Source organism: Nycticebus coucang, chromosome 12, assembly GCF_027406575.1.
Source record: "Nycticebus coucang isolate mNycCou1 chromosome 12, mNycCou1.pri, whole genome shotgun sequence".
NCBI lineage: Eukaryota > Metazoa > Chordata > Mammalia > Primates > Lorisidae > Nycticebus > Nycticebus coucang.
The window spans coordinates 28,248,558-28,270,000 of record NC_069791.1 but is presented as its reverse complement, the minus strand read 5'-3'; the positions used below and the strand labels follow the sequence as shown (position 1 = coordinate 28,270,000).

The following is a 21,443-nucleotide window of genomic DNA, read 5'->3' as shown; positions in this document are numbered from 1 at the left end:
TGTTTGAGGCAATACCCTGGGAATCAGCTATTTGCAAGTTTAAAAAAGTCATCCCTTTAAGGGGATATCAAAAGTAAGATGCTTTTTATTGTACACCATCAATGCAATTGTACGTCGCATCAATGTACACAGCTATGATTTAATTTAAAAAAAAAAAAAAACTAAGATGCTTTTTTTAAATAGCATTTGTAAGAATTTGTAAATTAGGCTGGGCACGGTGGCTCATGCCTGTAATCTCAGCACTCTGGGAGGCTGAAGTGGGTAGATTGCCCTGGTCTCACAGGTTTGAGACCAGCCTGAGCAAGAGGGAAGACCCCTGTCTCTAAAAATAGCCAGGTGTTGTGGCAGGCCCCTGTAGTCTCAGCTACTGGGGAGGCTGAGGTAAGAGAATCGCTTGAGCCCAAGTTTGAGGTTGCTGTGAGCTGTGATGTCATGGCACTCTCTACCAAGGGTGATAAAGTGAGACTCTGAAGAAAAAAATGTATAAGTCATACTTTAATTATTTATAAGTTATTTTTAAAAGTCTAGCCTGTTTATTAGACTCCAGTAAAAGAAAATGGGATTATTTATTAAGGCAATATTGTGTAACCATTACAGTTTCCCAAAGGATCACAAGAATAAATGACTTCTTAGTAAAGAAGGGGTTATATATAAACCCACAAAGTAGGGGTTATATAATTTTGAAGTGGCAAATATTTTAAAAAGCAGCATTTACCTACTTAACTTTGCTATTTAAAAAGGAGAGTGGGCACGGTGTCTCACGCCTATAAAATACTAGCACTTTGGAAGGTGGAGAAGGGAGGAGCACTTGAGGCCACCCTGGGCAACGTAGTGAGATGCCTCTGCAATAAATTAACTGGGTTTGGTAGCATGTGCCTGTCGTTCCGGCTACTCTGGAGGCTGTGGCAGGAGGATGATTGAGCTTAGGAGTTTGAGGCTTAATAAGATAAAATCGTGCTACTACATTCTAGCCTAGGCAACAGTGACCCTATCAAAAAAAAAACAAAACAAAACTCAGACTATAGCATCAGTATAACAACATCTTTGAAACTCTTGTATTTATGCATAAACCTGGTAGAGTCATAAAGCCCATCCATGCAGGTAAAGCGTCTACTTCTTCTTAAATGCTCCCATAGATGAGCGTCAGTAAATAAGCAGTCGTTACACAGCTCACAGCAACCTCCAACTCCTGGGCTTAAGCGATTCTCTTGCCTCAGCCTCCCGAGTAGCTGGGACTACAGGCGCCCACCACAACGCCCGGCTATTTTTTGGTTGCAGTTTGGCCGGGGCTGGGTTTGAACCTGCCACCCTTGGTATATGGGGCCGGCGCCTTACCGACTGAGCCACAGTCGCCGCTCAGTCGTTTTTAACATTGGAAGCCACTATAGTGTTATATGATGATTATTACATCAAAATGACTGAATTTTGTACACCTGACAATTATTACCAAAATGCTGAAAAGTTTGAAATAGAATCTAAACATGTGTGTATAATAAATATATCTTTTTTATGTTTTGGATACAGAGTCTTAATTTGTTGCCCTCGGTAGAGTGCTGCACAGCTCACAGCAACCTCAAACTCTTGGGTTCAAGCGATCATCTTGCCTTTGCTTCCCAACTAGCTGGGACTGTAGGCACCGGCCACAATGCCTGGCTATTTTTAGAGATGGGGTCTTGCTGTTGCTCAGGCTAGTCTCAAACTCCTGACCTCAGCCTCCTAGAGTGCTAGGATTACAGGCGTGAGTCACTATACCCTGCCTTATATATTTGTTTTTTGGGGACAGAGTCTTACTCTGCTGCCCAGCCTAGAGTGCCATGGCCTCGGACTAGCTCACAGAAACCTCCAACTCCTGGGCTCAAGTGACCCTCCTGCCTCAGCCTCCCAAATAGTTGGGACTATAGGCACCCCCCCACAAGGCCTGGCTAATTTTTCTATATTTAGTAGAGATGGGGTCTCACTCACTGTTGCTCAGTCTGGTCTAAAACTCCTAAGCTCAAGGGCACTTCCCAACTCCGCCTCCCAGAGTGCTAGGATTACAGAAGGGAGCCACCTCACTTGGCCATAAACACGTATATTAAAATGCACAGTAATGCCGCATTTCATTTCATCAGTCCATCTGCTTACAGGCATATCTCATAGTCGATTTTTGTTGCAAAGGAAGATGAAAGTTAAACTATGGAGCTCATAGTTACTTGAATCATGTGCTCGCCTATCTGGTTGAAATGTGGCACAGTCACGTGGTGGCTGTGTGACCGTGAGTAAGTTACCTGGCCTCCGAGTTTTGTTTTGTGTGTGTGCTTGTAAAATAGCAATATTGTTACCTATATTACAGAATTTTAAGGTTTGATATGTTTATGTAAAATTCTTGCGCATAGCAAGCAGTGAGTGAGTGTGTGCAATGTTCTTATGACAGAAATTTTATCGTTGTTGTGATTAACTTAAAGCAAGGCTCCGTGAGTCTATGATTTCCTATCTCCTGCACTAATCCTTCATAACATTCCTGCAAATGTGTGTATGTTTAAACTGGATGTGGTCAACAGGCTGATTTTTGCTTGTCCTTGTGTTGGCTTCGGCAAGGTCAGAGACCTAACGTATAGAAGACCATCTGTGTTGAGGAAGCATAACTTTTGCTAATAACTGCTGGCGTCCCCCTTGGATTTTGCAAAACATGAGCAGGATATCCACAATTTGCCAAGTTCAGCTAAAGTGTGCTTTGCAGTCAGCAAAAAATCGTTCCTTACGTGCGTCCTATTTAAGATTGTGGAAAACCTCGGGGAGACTTCATTGCATAGCCGCAATCCTAAGACTGGTGGTTAACATATGCTGTGATTCATGAAAGAGATCTATCATTTTATCATTGCACAAAATGTGCTTTCTTTAAAGATCTTGTCAAGACTATAAAAGTGTGAGTGAATAAGATATGGTCATCACTGAGGGCTTGACAAAAAGAAACTACTGATACACTTAGAACATGAATGCGTGTCAGGTGCATTTTGCTGTGTGACAGAGCAAGACTCTAAAGACACATACAGTGTCTTCCATTCACGGACAGACCATGGTCACCAGGAGCTGGAGGTGGGAGCAGAGAGAGGTTGACTACAAAGGAATGCAAGCAAAATTGAGGCATAATGGAAATATTCTCTATCTTGATTGTAGTAGAGTTGTTACGTGATTGTATGTATTTGTCAAAACTCCTAGAACTGTACATCAAAATGGGTGAATTTTACTGTTTGTGAATTATAATGTCTCAGTAGAACTAGCCTAACGAAACAAAAGAAAGGTCTCTAGTTTTGTTGCCCAGGAATGGTTGTTGGGGGTAGACGAGCTGGCATCCTTCCGTATCTTCCTCTGAAATGTTGATGGGTTTCTTCTGCAATTGCCATGCATTTGTATTCACTTACAACAGATTGGAAAGTCATCTTTTTATTTCACTAAGTATCTTTTATCTCTTTCTCTTTATAAGTAGTAATTGCTTAAAATTATTATAATTATTATTTTTTGAGACAGTCTCACTTTATCACTCTCAGTCGAGTCCTGTGGCATCACAGCTCACAGCAACCTCAAACTCTTGGGCTCAGGCAATCCCCACTGTAGAGACCCCATCTCTACAGTGGGGACTACAGGCACCTGCCACAGTGTTGGGCTGTTTTTAGAGATGGGGTCTGGCTGTTGCTCAGGATTATAGGAGTGAGCCACCATGCCCAGCCTTAAGATTATTTTTTCATTTCATGGAGTAGACTGCATATGTATTATCATTAATCAGGATATTTCTGGCCACAGGCTGTACCCAGCCTGGCTTAAACAATAATAAATTATTTAATGAATTTTATTGGTTTCATTCCTGTGGTTATGGGATGGGTCATTCCTGCTCATAGCACTTCAGCCTACATGTACCCTCTTCTCCTGGAGCTCCAAAGAGAGATCTCTAACCTCTTCCCATGGCTCTCCCAGAAAAGTAGGGAGCCTGCTATTGCCAAAACCTTCAGTGTTTATTTCCTCAGGTCTCCTTTTCTGAACCAGTTGCTGTGTACTTGGCTTCTTAGACTCTTCAAGGCCTCCCATGTGATCTAGAAATGAGGCTAGTTTCCCCAAAGAAATTGTCTGCATACATTGGCGTATACAAACTAGTCAAACTAGTCTACACTAAGAAATGGACAGGGGAGTGCCAGGCAGTTAACCAACAATGCCAGCACATTTCCCTGAGTTTATTAAATCCAAGCTGTGACTAATTGTAGAATGTGGTAACTGTACAGGTCTTATTTTAGCATTTCTGAGACCACATTCTTTAATCACTATTACTTTACCCTAAAGACTTCACATAAAAATACCTCATTCCAATGCTACTTTAAGAAGCAACACATTAACTTTCCATGTTAGAGCAGATATTATGAAAGCGTAGAATAGATCTGACGTGTTGAGCACAGTGAAGACTTCGTATAACTTAACAGCATTTATTCATAGTTTCAAATGCAGTGTTTATACACAAAAAATTAGATACTGGCCTAAATATACTTTGGTCTATTTTGCTTCTAGAGTTTTTCTTTTTTTAAATCTTCATTATACTTCCTCATCTTCTGCAGTGAAAAGGTATTTCAGCAATGTACTTGGTCGTAACTTCTCAAGGCAAAGATTTACACGTGAAATATAAAATAAAGTTTAATATGACCAAGCCCAAGTGCCTTGAATAGTTGACAAAGTCTCCATGGACAAGGAATGGAAATTTAGCAGCCTGTCAAAAGGAAAGTAAGTTGCCAGGCACAGTGGCTCACACCTGTCATACTAGCACTCCAGGAGGATGAAGTGGGTAGATGGATTGCCTGAGCTCACAGGTTCGAGACAGCCTGAGCAAGAGCAAGACCTTGTCTTTAAAAATACAGCCAGGTGTTGTGGCAGGCACCTGAAGTCCCAGCTACTTGGGAGGCTGAGGCAAGAGAATCACTTGAGCCTAAGTGTTTGAAGTTGCTATGAGCTGTGATGCCATGGCACTCTACTCAGGGTGACAAAGTGAGACACTGTCTCAAAAAAAAAGGAAAGTAAGTTTCAGATATAGCAAGAGTATATGCCAGGCTGAGAGGATAGAAAGAAGAAAGGTTTGGAGTTGACCGGGGGTGTGTTAGAATAATAATTCAACATGTATTTAATTGGTATGTTTGGAGGGGCAGATGTCTATGAAAATAAAATGAGAAGCTTGTTGTGATGGTGTGCACTTGTATTCCTAACTACTTGGGAAGCTGAAGCAGGAGGATCACTTGAGGAATTTGAACACTGGGCGACATAGTGAGACCTCATCTCTAACAAAATAAAAAATAAAGATAATAGGGCAGCGCCTGTGGCTCAAAGGAGTAGGGTGCCAGCCCCATATGCTGGAGGTGGTGGGTTCAAACCTAGCCCTGGCCAAAACTACAAAAAAATAAATAAATAAAATAAAAGATATAATGAGGGAGAAGTTTGAGGAGGTGAGTAGAGGTCTGAAGAACCCTGAATAGTATATAGAGTCTGGATTTTATCCTGTCAATAAGAGGACGACAGCTGAAGGCTTTTCCCCCTGTTTTGGTGGGAGTAGCATTACATGTGGAATGCAAAGTTTTGGGAAGATTTTCCTGTTCACACTAAGCCTATATCTTGCTCTTTGTAAACTTTCCTTTTGGGGGGTGGTTGTTTTTTTGTTTTTGAGATTGAGTTTCACTCTGTCACCCTGGGTAGAGTGCCGTGTCATCATTGTGGTTCACAGCAACCTCCAACTCTTGGGCTTGAGCTATCCTCCTGTAGTCCATGAGTGGCTGACACCACTGGCACCTACCACGATGACTAGCTAGTTTTTCTTTTTCTTCTTTTTTTTTTAATGTAGAGATAGGCTTAAGCTGGTCTTGAACTCCTGAGCTTAAGTAATGCACCTGCCTCGGCCTCTCAGAGTGCTAGGATTACAGGTGTGAGCCACAGAGCCCGGCCCAAACCTACCTTTCTCTTCCTCAGCAAACTTTGTTTCAGGCTTGCTTTGAAAAGGAAGGGAGGGAGGGAGGAGGGAAGGGGAAGGAAAGGAAGGAAGAAAGAAAGGAAAAATTCTTCATCAGCAATATGCAAAGTGGGTTAAAGCCGAAAAGAACTGGAATCAGGTCATTTAGAAACTATTGGTTGGCCTGGGCTTGAGAAGAAATGAGCGAAACAGGTGGCAGTGACAAGAACTTAAATAATAAATGCTAAAGACATAATATGGTGAGTAGGGTTTCATGGCTATCCGTGTGTCATGGTACAGATCTAAGTGAATGTAATTCAAGCCTGGGGGTTGATGGTAAGGAAGACGTTTTGCAGAGAAGATGAGTTCGGTCTTGTGTTGACAGCATTTCAAAGTAGCAGTAAGGTGGGCTCGGGGCCCATAGCACAGTGGTTACAGCGCCAGCCACATACACCCAGGCTGGCGGGTTTGAACCTGGCCCGGGCCAGCTAGACAACAATGACAACTGCAACAAAAAAATAGCCGGGTGTGGTGGTGGGTGCCTGTAGGCCCAGCTACTTGGGAGGCTGAAGCAAAGTAGCAGTAAATATCGAGCAGTAGTTAGGTGTGTGAGACTGCTGCTGCTCCTTCTTCCATTCAGAAATATTTTCTTGACGGTCCATGTTTTTATCCAAGTGTTATAGTAAAACCAGGAGATAGAGCACCTAACAAGAAAAAAATGTTCCCGTCATCATGAAACTAGCAAGGTTATGCACATCTATTCCAGGGTAAAATAAGTATTTATTTACTAAAGAAATAACAGAGTTACTTTAATTCAAAATAATGTGAGTAGAGAGAGGTGTGAGGAAGTGCATAGTTGAAAGAAGACTTAACAATAAGTTGACTGCTCTGCACCACAGGAGTGATTTCACCTGGTAGAGTCAGGGGGCCAAAAGGGATTTTAAGAGCTCACTTGTTCAGCCTGGTATGAAGCATTTAATACAGAGACTAGCATGAAATTGCCCAGTCGGTATTTGTTAATAGTTGCTGAAGCTCAGTGTTAGACACATCAGGGTTCATCATCTTACCATTCTCTTTACTATTGTATATAATTGAATTTTTTTTTTTTGGCCGGGGCTGGGTTTGAACCCGCCACCTCCGGCATATGGGACCGGTGCCCTACCCCTTGAGCCACAGGCACCGCCCTGAATTTTTTCAGAATAATGCTTTTCTTGGTTTTTGAGCTAGAATCTCACTCTGTCATTCTGGGTAGAGTGCCATGGCATCATAGATCATAGCTTACAGCAACCTCAAACTCCTAGGCTCAAGTGATCTTCTTGCCTCAGCCTCCTGAGTAGCTGGGACAAAAGGCGCCCACCACAACACCTGCCTAATTTTTCTATTTTTAGTAGAGATGGGTCCTACTCTTGGTCAGGCTGGTCTGGAACTCCTGACCTCAAGGGATCCTTCTGCCTTGGCCTCCTAGAGTGCTAGGATTACATGCGTGAGCCACTGGGCCCGGCTTTCATAGTAAAATATTTTTAATGAGACAAATTTACATCCCTAGCGCTGATAATGGAGAAAATATTGATGTCAGAGAGAGTGATGAAATCATTTCCAAAGACTAGTCTGAGAAAGATGGGGGGGGGGTAAGGAAAGTACAGTGCTAGAGACTGAAAAGGATCAAAGATATTTCACAGAAAACGTAGATGATAGTGTTGACTGCTGCAGACGCCAAAGAAGAAGCTGTAGTTTAAATTTATTTATAGCAGATTGCTGGTTTCTAATTTTGTAAATTTCTGATTGGATGTTCCTTGAATGGTGAAAGAAGTTGGCTACTTGAGAAACCTGAGAAAACTCTTTTGATCAGACCGTTTGAAGAAGTGTTCATTACTTGAGAAATATAGCCAAGGTTTCTTTGCTAATTTGTATATATCTCCTCCATTTTTTAGGAGACTAATGAACAGAAACTTCACAAAATAGCCAATGAACTTCTGCATACAGAAAGAGCTTATGTCAACCGACTTGACCTCTTAGATCAGGTAATATTTTCTTTTTTTCAGAAGTATTTTATGTTTTGACATTGTACATTGTTTTAACCTGGTGATTAAAGTGTTTTGGAAACTGCAAGAGGGACCCGTTTCTGGCTAGTGAAAGCTACTTCCTCAAGGAAGTCTGGCACTTCGGGCTTTCTCAGTAAACTCACCAAATATAAGCATTTTGTAATTCACAAAGAATAGCAGTTTCTCTCTGCATGAATCATAAAACGCCTTTATTGTGCCCTTCAACTGTAAGTACTAGTCTGCTTCTTGACCTTTTATTGTGATTCTGGGGGCCGCATTACCATTTTAATCTAAATATGATATTGGTGTTTGTAATGCTAACATGCTATTTGTGTCATTTGCTGTTGAGTACCATGTGAGTGATCTCAGCTGGTATAGTCATAGGGCCAAAGGGCTTTTGAGAGTTCACTTGCTTAACCTTGTATGGTGCATGTGACACAGTGCCTGGCATACTGTTGCCAGCAGTGTTTTATTGAATACCCATCGGTATTTGTTTAATATATGAATATGCTCTATCACATCATAGCGGAGACTTGAGTATCATTTCAGATATATATTTGGAATATTTAACAATGGATCATAAGAATAGTTCCTGCAACAGAACAGGAACTTTGTTGAAAGCAAAGTCATCTTAATTGTGTTTCAGCAATAAGGAACAAGACAATTGTAGACGAATACAGATTAATATAGAGGCCTTGTTGAAGAGAAAGCTGCCATGTTTGGGCATTAATTGTAAGACATATCTCACTTTTGGCCACTGGAAGACTGGCACAGGATCGGTCAGTTCTGGGCACACCTGCTTATCATCGGTTCCAAGAGTGAGCCGCAGTCCTGTCGGGGTGAGCCCTGAGGAACCAGTTAAAGGCTTGTATTGTTCAAAATAATGACTTTGTGGCTCAAATATTCAGTTTTCGAGGAATTTCACTGTAAGTCAAAATCAAATCATGTGGAGTTTGCAAATTGGAAGCAATTTTTGTTTCTCATGGGAATTACAGACTTGAAACTTTTAGGTACACCCCTAGTAGAGATGTGTCTTTTCCTCTTTATCAGGTTGTGTGGGGTTTTTTTAGCCAAACAACTTGTCGGCTCCTGTTGATGACCTTTTAGAATTTAATTACTCCAGTATTCTCTCTATTGGAGTCTCTAAGGACATAATTTTTGTGTTCTTTTTGTCTTATAAGAAAATGCAACGGAGGTGAATTTTAACCATCTGGACATTCTGAAGGAACAGACCTCCTTCTGCCTACACTTAACACATTGGCAGTTAAGGGGTATAGCAGCATGGCGGAGCACAGCTAGGACTGCAGGTCGTTTTTTGTTTTGGGGTTTTTAAAAATTGTCTTCAAGGTATCTATTACTGTACAGAAGAAGCGGTTTTTTTTTTCACCTCTTATGTCAATGTTTAGAGTTATACATTACTGTTTACTAAAAGCAGGTAAACATCTGGTAATTAAAATACTCTTTTGTTCATTCCTTGGCCAGGTACTAAGCACCTGTTCTGTTGCAGGAACTAAATCGTGATCGCCCTTTCCCAAGGAGCATATAATGTTAAGAAGAAAAATAAGATTTATGTAAACAAGCTACGTTAAAGGATAGTAGGTCATAAGTACCATAGATATTAATCGAAACCTAAAAAAGTCTAAAATATCATGATTATTGTGTGTATGTAAAGTGTTTTCCCATCTCTTAACTTTACCTATGGATAAGAAGGGTAAATCCTATTGACCTCAACTGAAAATTTTCTGGCACAAAAAACAGAAATTATTTTGCTTCACACTCCTACAGATAGGGGCATATCCTAGGCTACAATCAAAGCTTACTAATTCTTCTTCTTCATTCTTCTAAATCGCAACCTATATGCACTCCTACTTTTGTTGTTGTTGTTGTTGAGAAAGAGTCTCACTTCACCGCCCTCAGTAGAGTGCTATGATGTCACATGGCTCATAGCAACGTCCAAGCTTTTGGGCTTATGCGATTCTCTTGCCTCAGCCTCCCGAGGAGCTGGGACTACAGGCGGCCACCACAATGCCCGGCTATTTTTTGGTTGCAGTTTGGCTGAAGCCGGGTTTGAACCCGCTACCCTCAGTATATGGGGCCGGCGCCCTACTCACTGAGCCACAGGCGCCACCCCACTCCTACATTTTAAACAGCAATTGATCGATTTCTTTTCTTTCTCTCTCTTTTTTATTATTATTATTAAATCATAACTATGTACATTAATGCGATCATGGGGCACCATACACTGGTTTTAAGACCGTTTGACACATTTTCATCACATTGGTTAACATAGCCTTCTTGGCATTTTCTTAGTTATTGTGTTAAGACATTTATATTCTACATTTAATAAGTTTCACATGTACCCTTATAAGATGCACCGCAGGTGTAATCCCACCAATCACCCTCCCTCCGCCCATCCTCCCCCATCCCTCCCCACACTCTCCCCCTTCCCCCTATTCTTAGGTTATAACTGGGTTATAGCTTTCATGAGAAAGCCATAAATTAGTTTCATAGTAGGGCTGAGTACAATGGATACTTTTTCTTCCATTCTTGAGATACTTTACTAAGAAGAATATGTTCCAGCTCCATCCATGTAAACATGAAAGAGATAAAGTCTCCATCTTTCTTTAAGGCTGCATAATATTCCATGGTGTACATATACCACAATTTATTAATCCATTCGTGGATCGATGGGCACTTGGGCTTTTTCCATGACTTAGCAATTATGAAGTGGGCTGCAATAAACATTCTGGTACAAATATCTTTATTATAATGTGATTTTTGGTCTTCTGGATATATACCTAGTAGAGGAATTATAGAATTGAATGGCAGGTCTATTTTTAGATCTCTAAGTGTTCTCCAAACATCTTTCTAAAAGGAATGTATTAATTTGCATTCCCAACAGCAGTGTAGAAGTGTACCCTTTTCTCCACATCCACGCCAACATCTCTGGTCTTGGGATTTTGTGATATAGGCTAATCTTACTGGAGGTAGAAGATATCTCAAAGTAGTTTTGATTTGCATTTCTCTGATGATTAAAGATGATGAGCATTTTTTCATATGTCTGTCTTCTTCAGAGAAGTTTCTTGTCAAGTCCCTTGCCCAGCCTGTGATGGGATCACTTGTTCTTTTCTTGCTAATATGTTTGAGTTCTCTGTGGATTCTGTTTATTAAACCTTTGTCAGAGACATAACATACAAATATCTTCTCACATTCTGAGGGCTGTCTGCTTGCTTTACTTACTGTGTTCTTGGCTGTGCAGAAGCTTTTTAGTTTGATCAGGTCCCAATAGTGTATTTTTGAAGCTGCTTCAATTGCCCAGTGGGGGGTCCTCATAAAATACTCGCCCAGACCCATTTCTTCAAGGGTTTTCCCTGCATTCTCTTCTATTATTTTTATAGTTTCATGTCTTAAGTTTAAATCTTTTATCCAGTGAGAGTCTATCTTAGATAATATGAAAGGTGTGGGTACAGTTTCAGTCTTCTACAGGTTGCCAGCCAGTTCACCCAACACCATTTGTTAAATAGAGAATCTTTTCCCCGCTGAATGTTTTTAATTGGCTTGTCAAAGAGCAAATAATGGTAAGTAGCTGGATTCATCTCTTGGTTCTCTATTCTGTTCCAGACATCTACTGCTCTGTTTTGGTGCCAGTACCATGCTGTTTTGATCACTATGGATTTATACTATAGTCTGAGGTCTGGTAGCGTGATTCCTCCTGCTTTGTTTTTATTTCTGAGTAATGTCTTGGCTATTCGAGGTTTTTTCTGATTCCATATAAAACAAAGTATTATCTTTTAAAGATCTTTAAAGTATGACAGTGGAGCTTTAATAGGGATTGCATTAAAATTGTATATTGCTTTGGGTAGTATGGACATTTTAACAATGTTGATTCTTCCCAGCCATGAGCATGGTATGTTTTTCCATTTGTTAACATTTTCAGCTATTTCTTTTCTTAGAGTTTCATAGTTCTCTTTATAGAGATCTTCCACGTCCTTTTTTAGATATACTCCCAAATATTTCATCTTCTTTGGCACTACTGTGAATGGTGTAGAGTCCTTAACTGTTTTTTCAGCCTGACTATTGTTGGTATATATAAAGGCTACTGATTTATGAATGTTGATTTTGTAAATTGAGACACTGCTGTATTCCTTGATCACTTCTAAAAGTTTTGTAGTAGAATCCCTGGTGTTTTCCAGATATACAATCATATCATCTGCAAAGAGCGAAAGTTTGATTTCTTCTGACCCTATATGGATACCATTGATCGCCTTTTCTTTCCTAATTGCAGTGGCTAAAACTTCCATTACAATGTTAAAGAGCAGCGGAGACAATGGGCAGCTTTGTCTGGTTCCTGATCTGAGTGGAAATGATTTCAATTTAACTCCATTCAATACGATATGGGCTGTGGGTTTGCTGTAGTTAGCCTCTATCAGTTTAAGAAATGTCCCTTCTATACCAGTTTTCTTGATGCTGGATGTTATAAAAGCTTTTTCTGCATCAATTGAGAGAATCATATGTTCTTTGGTTTTTAATTTGTTTATGTGCTGAATTATACTTATAGATTTATGTATATTGAGCCAGCCTGAGGATAAAACTGACTTGGTCATGATGTATAATTTGTTTGATGTGTTGCTGGATTCTGTTTGTTAGGATCTTGTTGAATATTTTTGCATCTATATTCATTAGTGATACTGGTCTATAATTTTCTTTTCTTGTTGGGTCTTTTCCTGGTTTGGGGATCAGGGTGATGTTTGCTTCATAGAACGTGTTGGGTAGTCTTCCTTCTTTTTCTACATTTTGGAACAGGTTGAGTAATATAGGTAATAATTCCTCTTTAAAGGTTTGCTAGAATTCTGACATGAAGCCATCTGGTCCTGGGCTTTTCTTTTTAGGGAGATTTTATATGGTTGATGCTATTTCAGAACTTGATATCACCTGTTCAACATTTCCACGTGATTCTGGCTAAGTCTTGGAAGGTGACGTGCTTCCAAGTATTGGTCAATTTCCTTCAGATTTTCATATTTCTGAGAATAAAGTTTCTTGTAATATTCATTGAGGATTTTTTGAATTTCTGAGGTGTCTGTTGTTACTTTGTCTTTGTTGTTTCTGATTGATGAGATTAGAGATTTTACTCTTTTTTTCCTGATTAGGTTGGCCAAAGGTTTGTCTATTTAGTGACCGTTTCAAAAAACCAACTTTTTGAGTTATTGATCTGTTGTATAATTCTTTTGTTTTCAATTTCATTTAATTCTGCTCTAATTTTGGTTATTCCTTTTCTTCTACTGGGTTTGGGGTTGGAATGTTCTTCCTTTTCCAGTTGCTTGAGAAGTCCCATTAAGTTGTTAACTTCCTCTCTTTCTGTTCTTTTGAGGAAGGCTTGCAGTGCTATAAATTTCCCTCTTAGGATTGCCTTTGCGGTATCCCAGAGGTTCTGATGATTCGTGTCTTCATTGTCGTTTTGTTCCAAAAATTTGGCAATTTCCTTCTTAATCTCATCTCTGACCCAGCTATCATTCAGCATAAGGTTATTTAACTTCCATGTTTTTGTATGAGTGTGCAGATTCCTTTTGTTATTGAGTTCATCTTTTATTTCATGGTGGTCCGAGAAGATGCAAGGAATAATTTCTATTCCTTTAAATTTACTGAAGTTAGACTTGTGACCTAAGATGTGATCAATTTTGAAGTATGTTCCATGGGCTGATCAGAAGAATGTGTATTCAGTTTTGTTGGGATGAAATGTTGTGTAGATGTCTGCTAAATCCAAATGTTGTATGGTTAGGTTTAAATCTAAAATTTCCTTGCTCAGCTTCTTATTGGAGGATCTATCTAACACTGCCAAAGGAGTATTGAAATCTCCGACTATTATGGAGCTGGAGGAAATCAAGTTGCTCATGTCTGTTAGAGTTTGTCTTATAAATTGAGACGCATTCTGGTTGGGTGCATAAATATTAATAATTGAAATCTCATCATATTGAGTATTACCCTTAACAAATATGAAGTGACTATTCTTATCCTTCCTTACTTTTGTTGGTTTAAAGGCAATTGTGTCTGCAAATAGAATTGAAACACCTGCTTTTTTCTGATTACCATTTGCCTGAAATAGGGCCAACCATCCTTTCACCCTGAGTCTATATTTATCTTTTAAGGTAAGATGTGACTCTTGTATGCAGCAAATATCTGGCCTGAGTTTTTGTATCCAGTCAGCCAACCTGTGCCTCTTTAGAGGACAGTTTAAGCCATTCACATTAAAGGAGAATATTGATAAATCTGGTAAAATTATGGGTATTGAGTTTTTTGAAAGTTCAGTGGACATTTTTAACCCTTTCACCACTGTGGAAGTTGGAGTTTGATCGAAAGTTTCTGAGTGAGTTTACTTTTGTGGTAGAGGATTGGGCTGGTCATTATGGAGGATAAGTCTGAGAATATCCTGAAGAGCTGGTTTCGTTCTGGCAAATTTCATCAACATATGAATGTCAGTAAAGTATTTCATTCCTCCATCATAAATGAAACTCAGTTTAGCTGGATACAGGATCTGGGGTTGAAAGTTATTTTGTTTTAGGAGATTAAAAGTCGATGACCACCCTCTACTGGCTTGAAAAGTTTCAGCTGAGAGATCTGCAGTCATTCTAATATTCTTTCCTTTGTAGTTAATGGATTTCTTACATCTGGCTGCTTTCAGAATTTTCTCCTTCATATTAACTTTAGTGAAGTTAATTATGATATGCCTGGGGGATGTCTTATTCGGATTGAGTTGTGTTGGGGTTCTGAAACTGTCTGCTATCTGAATTTCAGATTCTCTTGGCATGTCTGGAAAATTCTCTTTCATAATTTCACGGAGAAGGGCCTCTGTGCCTCGTGAGGCCACTTCATCACCTTCAGGGATTCCAATGAGGCGGATATTAGCCTTCTTTGAATTATCCCAGAGGTCTCTGAGAGAATGATCCATTTTTGCTCTCCATTTCTCTTCCTCTTTGAGAGTTTGGAAGCATTCAAAGGCTTTGTCTTCAATGTCAGAAATCCTTTCTTCTGCTTGCTCCACTCTGTTACCGAGGGATTCGACTGTATTTTTCAGATCTTTGAGGGCTGCAAATTCTTGCTTCAGTGTGTCAAAATCTTTGGTGGTTTTGTCTTTAAACTTGTTAAATTCTTGTGACAACTTTTGAATTGCTCCTCGAATTTTGAATTCCAAATTTTCCTCCATTCTATTAATCTTATTTGCGATCCAAATTCTGAATTCTATTTCTGACATCTCGGCCAGCTGTTTATGAATGGGATCTTCAGTTACATCTGCCATATCTTTCCTTGGGGGGTTTGATCTATTCTGGTTATTCATGTTACCAGAGTTTTTCCGCTGATTCTGCCCCATGATTATTTTACACCATTTGATTTTTCCCCTGGAGTTTTGTTGAGGACCCGGATGTACGGTGCTATGGCCCGAGAAACTGGGGACCTGTTTGGTGTGGTGGGGCTAAGTGGTTCTATCTTGTTTTCAGCTGGTCTCTGTCTGACCCTAGTGAAACAGTTAATCTGGGTTGAAGTCTCAACAGTGCAGAAATACCAGCAATTAAGTCATCCCACCCCCCACAGGCAACAATTGAAAAAGGAAAATCAAACCTTCCTACAACCACACACTCAGGGCACTACTTGAATAGTCCTCAAGTGATTGGCTCAGTTCAAAAGGTCCAAATCAGTTGTCTCAGGTGGGAGAGTTAAAAGGTCTCTGGATCACAGGGGGTCTAGTGACAACTCAGATATGACTTGCTCTGGTACTCTGTGAAGTCGGGGGACCCACCCAGCAAATAGATTAGTCTGGAAAGGTTGATGCCTTCTTCCCCAACTTGCACCTCTGTCACACCCAGTCACTGATAGCTCCGCAAGGCTGTGACCCAGTTGCCTCTAGTGAACATATACTCCAGGGATTTGCTCCTGCCTGAATCAGAAGGAAATCTATATCTGTCAGCCAGGCCACTGCACTCTGCCTCTATCCAGCAGGTTGAGGTGAGGCCTGACAACCTCGAGTGCTTGATGGAGGCTGGGAGGTGTTCAGTCGGTTCTAGCCCCACCCCGATTGATGTTACTGACAGAATAGAATAGACCAGAACCACTTTGCGGGAATTTGTTTCTGTCCCTGCTAAATTCCCCTGCAGAAAAGAAGCTGTTTAGAGTTCCCAGAGCCTGTGCCTCTCAGGCCCTGTCTTTGCTCCTGCAGGTTTGTATTCAGTTAGCTATCAGTTCTAGCCTCCTGCCTTCCTTTGTCTATAGGCTGATGATCTCCTAGATCCGGGTGTGTCTTAGGCTCAGTAAAGCGGTCCTCTGTGTCACCCCGCCCTGGGAATTTCCTGGCTCTGCACGTGCATTTTCTAGTCCCTGTGCTCCACCCAGGCGGTACCATCTCAGCCAAACCCTTTACTCACGGGGCCTGCATTTCTGTCCCAGATCTGTTCCGTGGTGGTTGCCACCTGAAAAGATGCCCAGCCTCTTCTGGTTGCCCAGGGAGACAGGGGGTGTGGCTTTAGAATATCCGGGAGTGAGCCCTATTGTTGCCAAAAACGGCTGCTGCTCTGCTCCTCGGGGCTGCTGCTCCGGTGTGGTTCCCTCTCAGCCAATGTCCTCTCCTCACTCCTATGCCGCAGAATCAGCACTGACCTGCTGCAGTCTAGGCCCAGTCCACACACCCCAAGAAATCACCCAAGAATCTGGACTCCTGGGGATCAGGCCTCCAGACCTCAGGGTTAGAGTGAAGGGGAGTGCTGGGAGCTCAGAATTGCAGGTAGAGAATATATACAGTTTTATACAGTTTTTTGCCTGGCAGGAGAACACCGTGGTACCCTAGTAGGGGAGGTAGGTCCAGTTTTTTGAGGATCTCTCCCATGGAGTGTAGTGGGAGGACCTTTGAACTCTGCTCATTTGTTTGTGGGGCACTCTGAGCCATTCTCATGGGGGAGGAGACTTCCATCCTCTTGGTATTGGATTTTGTACCTTTTGTTTGTATCGTTAGGGTTGCAGCTCGCCTTAGCGGGGTTGATGTGGGTTGTTCAACCTCCTCTCTTGGGACAGCTCTAATCACCAGGTTAGTTGCTAAATTTCTGTCCGTTAACTCTCCTTCTGGACGTGAGCCTCTGTGGAAAGCTGGCTTCAGTCAGCCATCTTGGTTCTGCCCCTCTGATCGATTTCTTGAACAACAAACTTTTCCATTTGTTTAACCAACAGTCACTATGAGCTCACTCGGTGCCTAGCACAGTGCTAGGTGGTTAGCCAACCAATATGAGGTAATGTTTGCTTTATTTTTTTATTCAGGTGTTTTATTGCAAACTATTGGAAGAAGCAAACCGAGGCTCATTTCCAGCAGAGATGGTGAATAAAATCTTTTCAAATATTTCATCAATAAATGCCTTCCATAGTAAATTCCTATTGCCAGAGCTGGAGAAACGAATGCAAGAATGGTAAGAGAAGTCGCTAGCAAATGTGTTGAAGACAGTCACACAGATGCTTTGTTTTTCAGATATTAACTTGAAATACAAACGCCACACATAGATGTAGCTAGATATCAGTGCTAATGTTTGTTTTTTTCTTTCTTTTTGCAGTTTTTGGCCGGGGTTGGGTTTGAACACACCACCTCTGGTATATGGGGCTGGCGCCCTACCCCTTTGAGCCACAGGGTTTAAGTGATCCTCCTGCCTTAGCCTCTTGAGCTGCTTGCCACAATGCCTGGCTAATTTTTCTATTTTTAGTAGAGACAGGGTCTCGCTTGTGCTCGGGCTGGTCTGGAACTTCTGAGCTCAAGAAATCCTTCCACTTCAGCCTCTTAGAGTGCAAGGATTACATGTGTGAGCCACTGCACCCAGCCCTATGTTTTCAGCTTCAATGAAAAAGATAGTTTGTTCACCAAACTATCTCTTGACTAGTGAAGCTATCAGGAATATCAGGACCTTCAAGAATTTCATAGCTTCTCTTTTTACTGCACCATTCCTAAACTCCCTTGAAAAATATGCTTTTTTCATTCTCTGCCCATGTCATAGCAAGGTGGATTGGCTAGAGCACAAGGTGTGTGTAGCAAGGGATTATCCGTCACCTGGAGTCCATTATTAGTAATTTGCTCTTTCTCTAAGCAGTGTTAACCGCCTATTTCTATATTCAACATAGGGAAACTACTCCTAGGATTGGAGACATCCTCCAAAAATTGGCTCCATTCCTTAAGATGTATGGAGAATATGTGAAGGGATTTGATAACGCAATGGAATTGGTTAAAAGCATGATGGAGCGGATTCCTCAGTTCAAATCAGTGGTTGAAGAAATTCAGGTAATGAGACTATTTTGTTCAAAGCTATGTTAATTTTTTCATACAAATCATGCGGTCTTCTAGATCTCAAAGTGAGATCCAGAGAGTGAGATAACTACCCCAAACCCTTCCTACTCTGAATTATGCAGAAATCATCTCTACAAAGTTAAAACCACATGTGGTACACACCGAGCAGTAAATTCTCCATTTGCTAAGACTAGCAGAGGCTGGTTTTATTAGCGTCTGCATAGATTTACTAAAGCAGTTCCCGGGTAGGTCTGTGCTCATTCTTTCAGAGGCTGCCATGTTAGAAAGAATATAAGTGAATGTAAAGGATGATTGGTATTTGAAATTTTGGAAATGTTTTATTTGTCACTTTACATCTGTATCCTGATTTTCTTCTATTTCACCAAACCTGGATAATAAGGATTTATTCAGGTGTTTTATTGCAAACTATAGTAATTTTTTGTTGTTGTTGTTGTTGTTGCTGTTTTTGGCCAGGGCCATGTTTGAACCCACCACCTCCAGTATATGGGGCTGGCGCCCTACTCCTTGAGCCACAGGCACCACCAGCAAATTCTATTTGATTCTCTAGTCACAGTTGTTAATCTCATTTTTTGATACAGTTTAAGTATTGAAAAGGAATTTTTTAGATCACATAGGATTCTTGAGATAAAGATTCTGTTGCTCCTTGAATCCCTTCTTTTGTGTTATGTAAATATGTTTTATTGTACTACTTTAATTCCTCTGATTTTCACTTTTTGAGTTATTTTTCTGGTGGCTGTTCTTAAGGTTATGATATTCATCTTAATTTATCACAGTCCACTTTTTCAGGCTAGTAGAGCCATTGGCCTTCCCCATTCACCCACCTTAGAGATCTTCACTTCTACTGATGATGTGGCTGGGTGTGTGCATTGCCCACCATTCCGAATTGAATGAGCCCTTTCCAGCCTCCTCATAGAAGCTGCCTATCCTCATGGCCTTCACCTCCTTGGCAGAACCTTCCTATTGACTGAGCTAGGGGAGCAGACGGAAGCAGCCCTGGTCTAGAATGCCACAGATTCTCATTGTTTTTCCCCAAAGTTCAACAGTTTTTAAAGCATAAACACATTTCAAAGGGTTGAAGCCTTTGATTAATTTCTAAAATCCCGAATGGTGGTTTTGTCAGTTTTATCTAGCATTATGGTCATTTGTGGTGGCAGGGGGTGGGGGTGGGGTCAGTCTTCTCACAAGGCCATCGCCAGAAGTCCTATCCTGTCCCCTTCATTCCCTTTGTTGACATTCTTTTCTTTCATGATTAAGCACTCGTGTGCCTTTCTGAACTCTGGCTCCTTCTCTGATTCTGTCACTAGCCCTTTTTGCCATTACCGAACAGTGGGGCGAGCTCGAGGTTTGCCTTCCCACGGTCTTTCTCTTTGCACCCTCAGTGATGTCCTATTTTCCCACATCTTTAACCATCGTGCCAGACAGGTGCCTCCAGGGTCTTTGTTTCTATTCTAGTCCTCTACCCCCACCCCCATCTACAGATGGCTGAGTACTATTCCCATGATTCTGTATGAACATCTTGTCAGAACAAAGTCAACATGTTTTATTCTCATCTTCACCTCCTAAGCATTTACCATCTGAATTTTTGTGCCTTGTACAAAGTGGATGATAATTCTGATACGCAGTTTATTAGAAGACACCACTACCTCACCAGAGCTCAGTTTTCTTTTCTTCCTTCTCTGTATGTATTCATTTTCCTGTGGATAATGTAGCCAAGGTGCTTAGCTTATTGCTTGCAGCAGAGTAAGTGCTATGGTCTCGTGACGATGGTGGCAGTTACTTTATCAAACTCTAAATTCTACTTTGCAATGTCTGTCTTCTTCTTATTAGGAATGGTCCTCTGGGAATCAGCTAACCTAGTTCAGAGTTCTAGTCTGCTACTTACAGTCACTTGACCTTACAAAGTGCTCCTAATTTCACCAAGCCACAGTTTCTTCGTGTAAAAATTTTGGAGTCGGTAATATTTTCCTGGACCTATAATAAGTTTGTTGGGGAAAATCAAATGAGATCCTTAAACTTATCAAATTATTATCCACTGAGCCTTTTTTTTTTTTTTTTTTGGCCGGGGCTGGGTTTGAACCCGCCACCTCCGGCATATGGGACCGGCGCCCTACCCGCTGAGCCACAGGCGCCGCCCTATTATCGTATACTTATTCAGGAAAGCTGTTATCCCCTCAGCTTCCATGCCAGTTTCACACAATGTTTCTTCCTAGTCACCACTAATAACTTCCAAACTGTTTTCCCCAATCCCCCTAAAGCCACCTAACCTGTAGTAGGTTAATCTGAGAGAGCTTCAGGTCTGATGATTTCATTCCCTTGCACAAAACCTGCATTAGATGGAGCCAATCTAAACTCAGCCTGGCTCTTGACATTATTACTCCATATTACTTTTTCTTCCTCACTCTCTGTTCCCTATTCTTACCTTATTTGCGAAGAACACTCAGCTGCCCCCTTTTAGCGAATGTGTTTCCTTGTTGTGGGGCCTGTTCGCTCTTCCTCCCCTGGCTTCTCTTCCCCCTCTGCTTCTCCCCAGAGCCTGTACTCGTCAGATGTATGAAATGTCCCCTTCTCTGTGAAGCCGTTAGTTACGTGTTTGCTTTAAATGCAAACTCTGTATTTAAAGAGTCTTAATATAACCTTTATACTCCGTGGTGCCTTGATTATGGTGAGTTCAGTAAATAATGGGATTTTTGCTTTGTTTAATGAGAACAAGAATGTATTTTTTCTTCTGCTATGTTAACAGCTTATTGAAAGCAAGGGATACAGGCTTAATATTGCCCTAACAAATGGAGCTCTATTTACAGAGCTTGGTTGCTAATGAAATAGAATGCCTTGATCTAATGAAAAATAAAACTTTCCTATCAGATAATAAGATGCCCAGATCTTGTCATTTTCCTACAGTAATCGTTCTTCAGTTCAAAGGAAATGACAATTCAGGACAGCCTTGTTATGGCATAGTTTCTGCTGAGTGTAAAATCATTGAAGACAGCTGTGCTTAGTGAACCTCATTCAACAGGTGCATCTTTTGATAATGTGACTTCACAAACCCTTATAGTGACTAATTGAAATGGTTGCCAGCAATCTGGAATTTTCTTCTTCTTCTTCTTTTTTTTTTTTTTTTTAATTT

General features: G+C 40.9%; 1 protein-coding gene across 2 annotated transcripts in view; it reads left to right on the top strand.

Moving 5' to 3' along the window:
* Positions 1-21,443, top strand: part of FGD4 (FYVE, RhoGEF and PH domain containing 4) — a 264,568-nt gene that overhangs the window by 207,653 nt on the left and 35,472 nt on the right. For both annotated transcript variants that reach the window (XM_053556931.1, XM_053556932.1), the window contains exons 5-7: positions 7,885-7,974; positions 17,290-17,435; positions 18,136-18,292. In XM_053556931.1, coding sequence (XP_053412906.1) covers positions 7,885-7,974; positions 17,290-17,435; positions 18,136-18,292 — 393 coding nt within the window. The remainder of the gene's footprint in view (positions 1-7,884; positions 7,975-17,289; positions 17,436-18,135; positions 18,293-21,443) is intronic.